This window comes from Lactuca serriola, chromosome 3 (genome assembly GCF_051521515.1).
Source record: "Lactuca serriola cultivar US96UC23 chromosome 3, Lser_US96UC23_V15, whole genome shotgun sequence".
NCBI classification, from domain to species: domain Eukaryota; kingdom Viridiplantae; phylum Streptophyta; class Magnoliopsida; order Asterales; family Asteraceae; genus Lactuca; species Lactuca serriola.
This window is the reverse complement of record NC_136410.1, coordinates 148,884,749-148,891,336: the sequence shown is the minus strand read 5'-3', so window position 1 is coordinate 148,891,336 and position 6,588 is coordinate 148,884,749. Positions and strand designations below refer to the sequence as shown.

Genomic DNA, 6,588 nt, shown 5'->3' with positions numbered 1-6,588 from the left:
TTCTTCTTCTTTTTATGCTCTATTTTCTTGTTTCTTTTCCATTTTTATCATTGTATTCTTTCTTCTTTGTTACTTGCTATTTGTATGCATTTAGAAATTTGTATCCAGCTATATATGGTCTTTTTGAAGATAATCGGGTACGATTGGTCATTGGTAGCAATTAATAGGTCTTGTTACAAAATGCATAAACAGCCAAATGTCAAGACTGCCTTTAGTTGCTCTACTTCATCTCCATCATTTTTGTTGCCATATGGCATAATCTAGAAACATAAACATCAGGAGTTGTTCTCCTAATCTGCTTCCTTCCTAATGTAAAATAAAGAGTGATTTGATTGATCTTGTAGATAATTCAAATTTTGTACTAGAAAAAATATGGGGTTGCAACATATTGAATTCATCATAAGCCAAAAAAAACGCTCCTTATGTTGTTATGTTCTCGGTACAATCTATTTCATTGGCTGGATATGATGAAATCAGGCGCTCAAACCCTTTTTGTTTGAACCGGAATTATATTCCAACAAAATTTTGGTGGGCCATATTCTGTGCAACTTTGAAGTTGATTCGATTCTAAGATTGGTTGATTTCACCTTTCATAATCATAATCAAAGTATAAGCATTTATAGGAATTAATTTACTTATGTTAAACGTAGATCAGATCGCAAATTCGCAATATAACAATAAATTTTCTTGAAATTGATTAATTTAGGGTTGCCGGAATAACTCTTCTGGAGCATATTCTTCATATACTTTTGTCAAACAAATGATCAATCAATGATACAATCCCATCGGGTGGAAGATTTGTCACGGCATCCTATCAAATTGCCTATCAGTTGGTGGGACCCTAGGAGAAAAATTAAGAGTACGTCCATACAAAATTGTCTATTTATTTCAATTTTGGAAGTCTTCCACGACTTGTGAGTTGACTACCAAGTCTTCCATGATAATAGCTTTTTCTCATTTCTGGCTTTATAAAATCAATTACTTTCTTACTCATCAGAATGCATTAGTTCATCATAACAATCCATCTTTTCACTTCCTTTTTTTTTTCAAAACTAAAAAAAATCCGGGTTTATAATGGGGAATGAACGGGGTTTGGGTCTCCATATTATTTTCCTAAGTATTTTCTTGAGTGCAACCACGTACACTTGTTTGGGTGTTAGAAATACGAGTGTAGTTTGCTCTGAGCGAGAGCGACTTGCTCTTCTTAAGTTCAAAGAGAGTGTCCAAGATGACTTTGGAATGTTGTCATCATGGGTTGGCAATGATTGTTGCAGGTGGGGAAGAATCAAGTGTGACAGTGTCACAGGAAATGTGGAGAGCCTTCATCTCAGAGGAGACTCGGAAGCTGAATTTCTTCTTAAAAACTTCTACTTAATTGGTAATGAGGTGAGCTCTTCTTTGGCAGAATTGAGGCATCTCAAATACTTGGATATGAGTTGGAACATTTTTCAAGGAAATATCCCTATGTTCATTGGATCACTGAAACAGCTGACTTATCTCAATCTTTCTAATGGTAATTTCCAAGGTATGATTCCTCATCATATTGGAAATCTTTCTAATTTAGAAGTTCTTGATCTGAGTTCAAACCGAGAGCTGATGGTAGATGATATGGCATGGACTTTTGGCATGTCGTCACTCAAGCATCTCGACTTGAGTTTCTTGAATCTTATTGAAGCAAAGCATGCGGATATGGTGCTTTACATGATTCCTTCCTTAAAAGTGTTAAGTTTGCAGGCATGTCAACTTTACTTTTCTGATCTTGGTCAATCTCTTAATTCGAGTAGAATACTTCCCAACATCGAACACCTGGATCTTTCCAACAATTATATCAAAGGTCCACTCCCTGGCATTTTTCAAAACATGACATCCCTAGCATTCCTAGATCTTTCAGGATTTGATTTTAGTTTGGCATGGAGCTTTGCAGACTTGCTAAACATGATGCCATCTTTATCAGAGCTGCATTTGAGAAATTGTGGGCTTCATAACACCCATCTATCTTCCCATCATCTCAATTTCAGTACACTTTGTAACATCCAGTACCTGGATCTTAGTGGTAATCGAATTGAAGGCATATTTCCATCTGCTTTAACAAACATCAGTTCCCTAAGAGTCCTTGACATTTGGGGAAACAAGTTGAATTCATCAGTACCCATTATGCCTAACCTCCTAGAGCTTGATCTTTCTGATAACAAGTTTAAGCAGATTGAGCATGTTGGAATTTGGGGACAGTGTTACTTGAAAGAATTGAGTATCGCAGTCAATCCTTTTGATGCACAAGTGATCGAGTCACAGAAAAACATATCAGAATGCCCTGATTATGCTTTGGAGATGTTAAATTTAATTGGTAGTTTGCATGGTACAATTCCGGAATCACTTGGTAGATTGGCCAATTTAAGAGAATTAGATCTATCGAGTTGCAGATTGACAGGCCCAATCCCCGAATCTGTAACAAGGCTAAGATTTTTAGAAGTGTTATATTTATCTCATAACCAATTAATAGGACCTATTCCAACATTCCTTGGGAGACTTTCCAATCTTGATCTTTCTTTTAATCTATTGAATGGTCCAATTCCAGAATCTCTAGGAAGACATTTTTCATTACAAGCCATTTCATTGTCTTCAAATAGGTTAAATGGGACTATTCCGGTGTCAGTTACACAACTTCCAAAACTCCATTCTCTCGATATCTCTAACAATTTTCTGGAAGGAGTAGTTTCTGAAATCCATTTTGCTAATATTTCGATGTTGAAGCACTTGGATACTTCTTCTAACACCAGGTTAACTTTCAAGGTTTCACACGGGTGGATACCTCCATTCCAATTGGTTAGTTTCAGTTCTTGCAAGATTGGAGGTGAATTCCCGCAGTGGCTTCGGAATCAAAGGACGCTTGTGGAGTTGACATTGTCAAATGCTTCAATTTCGGGACCTCTGCCCACATGGCTGCGCAAGATGCCCTTCAAGTTCTTAGATCTCTCTCAAAACAAACTCATCGGTCCTTTGACAAACCTTCCTAATATGGGGAAATTTGTGGTGTCTGGATATGGATTTTACCCGAGATTATTTCTACAAGATAACCTTTTCAATGGGTCAATTCCAAGGTCATTGTGCAAAAGGACAGATTTGTTCCTTCTTGATCTTTCAAGAAATAGGTTAACTGGAAAAATTCCCAAATGTCTTACGAATCTGCAAAAGTTGGAGGGCATGAGATTTAGCTCAAATAAGTTGTCTGGAGTCATTCCTAGATTTATAAGTCTTTTTTCTTCATCATTGGAAGGGTTAAAATTGAATGACAATAAGTTTAGTGGTGAACTTCCTAAAGAATTGGGTGATTTAGAAGGTTTAAGTATCTTAGATTTGAGTGATAATGAATTCTTTGGAAATATACCAGAATGGATTGGACAAAAAGTTCAACAATTGATGTTTTTAAGGTTGCGTGGGAATAACTTCACGGGTAGAATTCCTCGATCTCTGTGTAATCTTTCAGAACTTCAAATGTTGGATATCGCACACAACAAGTTAACCGGATCCATCCCTCGGTGTGTAGGAAGGTTGCAATCCATGGTATACCATAATCTAGATGGGTTTTTTGTCGGTGAGGAATTAGAAGAGGAATATGTGAATCAAGTTGTGAAAGGTGTTGATCGTGAATATACAACAACTTGGCAAATGATTTTCAACATGGATCTTTCAAGCAATCAACTTGTCGGAGGAATACCAGTTGAGTTAACTGCTCTTTCTATGTTGATGGGTCTCAATTTGTCTAATAATCATCTAACTGGGTGCATCCCGGACAGCATTGGAAACATGAAATCATTGGAATCTCTCGACTTTTCAAAAAATGAGTTGACTGGGATAATCCCTCCAAGCATGGCAAATTTAAACTTTTTGAGCCACTTGAATCTGTCACACAACTACTTGTTTGGACAAATTCCAAAAGGAAATCAATTGCAGACCTTTGATGATCCATCAATATATGTTGGGAACAAAGATCTATGTGGAGCTCCATTGCCAAAGAATTGCTCAAGCCATGAAGATCCAACAACGCATGAGAAGAAAGATGAAACGCCTGATGGGCCGATGAAGGTATGGTTTTACACGGATATAATGTGTGGTTTTGCAACAGGGTTTTGGGGTGTTATTGGAGTTTTGTTTTTCAAGAAGCAGTGGAGACACAAGCTTTTTATGTTTGCTGAGGAAATCATGGACAGGATATATGTTGCAGTTGTGGTAAGAGTTGCCAAGATTAAGAGAGGAAGAGAAGCCTTATAGATAATCTAAAATGCAAATAATTCATGATTGTATATTATAAGTGTTTTACTGTTTAATACTACTATTGTGCTTATTTATACTACTATTTGGATTCTGTATTTGTATAAAGGGTTGTTTAAAAGTATCTATTTTGAAATTTTTGTTTGATTTGATAATTATATAAGATCAAGTTCCTATATTAGTGTAATATGGAATTTATTTCCGTTGTATTCATCTCGGTTGCCGTTTTGGTTCTGCTTTGAACACTTGGGACACCTGAAATTTAATCATGAGTTCACTTTGTTTATTTGTATGAAAAAACTCATCTTTTGGTTCTTCTTTTTATGATCAGTTTTCTTGTTTCTTTTCCATTTTTATCACTATTTTCTTTCTTCTTTGTTACTTGCTATTTGTATGCATTTGGAAATTTGTATCCAGCTATATTGTTGGTAATCAGCCTTCTTTTATCCCTGCTGCAAACGACCCCAGAACATACATGCTGACTCTCATATATTGCTCTAAGTAATTGTTCTCACTGCTATATTACTTTAACAAAAGAAACTGATTACATTATAAAACAAATGACAACCTAATCTATTTATAAACTATTGTACCTACAAAATAGGCACACATTCTACCAGAAACGTGGGTATACAAATGACTGAATAATCTCCATAATACCCGGTCCATTCCCATGCATATCAGTCAAAGTTATGACCCATTCTTTTTTTTTTATTCAACTCAATTTTCCACATCAAGATTATATCCAACATATATATGGTCTTTTTGGAAATAATCGCATATGTTGGAAGCAATTAATAGGTCTTGTTACAACCTGCATAAACAACCAAATATCGAGAATGTGTTTAGTTGCTCTACTCCATCTCCATCATTTTTTTTGCCATATGGCATAATATATAAATATAAACGTTAGGAGTTGTTCTCCTAATCTGCTTCCTTCCTAATGTAAAATAAAGAGTGATTTGATTGATCTTGTAGATAATCAAATTTTGTACAAGAAAATATATGGGGTTGCAACATATTGAATTCATCATATGCCAAAAAAAGGCTCCTGATGTTGTTATGTTTTTGGTACACTCTATTTCAATGGTTGGAAAAATTCCCAAGTGTCTTGCAAATCTGCAAAAGTTGGAGGGCATGAAATTTAGCTCAAATAAGTTGTCCGGTGTCATTGCAAAATCCATAGTTCTTTTTTCTTCATCGTTGCTTGGGTTAAAACTGAATGACAATATGTTTAGTGGTGAACTTCCTCAAGAATGGGGGAATTTAAAAGATCTAATGGTCTTAGATTTCGGTGATAATAATTTTTTTGGGAATATACCCAAACAAATTGGAGAAAAACTTCCACGATTGATGGGTTTAAGGTTGCATGGAGATAACTTCATCGGTGGAATTCCACCATCTGTGTGCAATATTTTAGCACTTCAAATTTTGGATGTTCCATTCAACAACTTAACAGGAACAATCCCTAGGAGGGTTTAGTGCCATGGTATATCGCAGCCTAGAAGGGAGTCTTGGCTCTCTGGATGCCGGGTACGAGAATGTGAATCAAATCCTAAAAGGTGTTGATCGTGAATATACAACAAGTTGGCAAATAATGTTCAACATGGATCTTTCAGGCAATACACTTGTCGGTGGTATACCTGTTGAGCTAACTGCTCTTTCTATGTTGATGGGTCTCAATTTGTCTAATAATCATCTAAGTGGGCGTATTCCGTACAACATTGGAAACATGATGAAATTAGAATCTCTGGACTTCTCAAAAAATGAGTTGACTGGGGTAATCCCTCTATGCATGGTAGCTTTAAACTTTTTGAGCCGCTTGAATTTATCACACAACAACTTGTTCGGACAAATTCCAATAGGAAATCAATTGCAGACCCTTGATGATCCATCAATATATGTTGGGAACAAAGATCTATGTGGAGCTCCGTTGCCGAAGAATTGCTCTGGTCATGAAGATCCAACAATGGACAAGATGAAAAATGAAGCAGCTGATGGACCTATGAAGGTATGGTTTTACATGGTCATAATGTGTGGTTTTGCAACAGGGTTTTGGGGTGTTATTGGAGTTTTGTTGTTCAAGAAGCAGTGGAGACAGAAGCTTTTCATGATTGCAGAGGAAACCATTGACAAGATGTATGTTGCAGTTGTTGTAAGAGTTGCCAAGATGAAGAGAGGAAGAGAAGCCTTATAGATAATCTGCAATGCAAGTAATTCTTGAGTATATATTATAAGTGAGGATTTTATTTTATGTTTCTAGTATTGTGCTTATTTAGACTACTATTTGGATTTTATATTTGTTAGCTATTTGTATCA

General features: G+C 36.0%; 2 protein-coding genes across 2 annotated transcripts; both read left to right on the top strand.

The window, feature by feature from the left end:
- Nucleotides 1-1,008: 1,008 nt before the first annotated feature.
- Nucleotides 1,009-4,435, top strand: LOC145093266 (receptor-like protein EIX1). The gene has a single exon (XM_079031346.1). It carries the CDS (start codon nt 1,075-1,077, stop codon nt 4,267-4,269), a length of 3,195 nt encoding a protein of 1,064 aa, XP_078887472.1. The 5' UTR covers nt 1,009-1,074; the 3' UTR covers nt 4,270-4,435.
- Nucleotides 4,436-5,755: 1,320 nt separating this feature from the next.
- On the top strand, nt 5,756-6,466 carry LOC145095791 (receptor-like protein EIX1). The gene has a single exon (XM_079033618.1). It carries the CDS (start codon nt 5,756-5,758, stop codon nt 6,464-6,466), a length of 711 nt encoding a protein of 236 aa, XP_078889744.1.
- The last annotated feature ends 122 nt before the right edge of the window (nt 6,467-6,588 follow it).

Excerpts from the sequence above, each read along its gene's own strand:
- LOC145095791 (XM_079033618.1), top strand. The coding sequence starts at position 5,756 with ATGGTATATCGCAGCCTAGAAGGGAGTCTTGGCTCTCTGGATGCCGGG.
- LOC145093266 (XM_079031346.1), top strand. The coding sequence starts at position 1,075 with ATGGGGAATGAACGGGGTTTGGGTCTCCATATTATTTTCCTAAGTATT.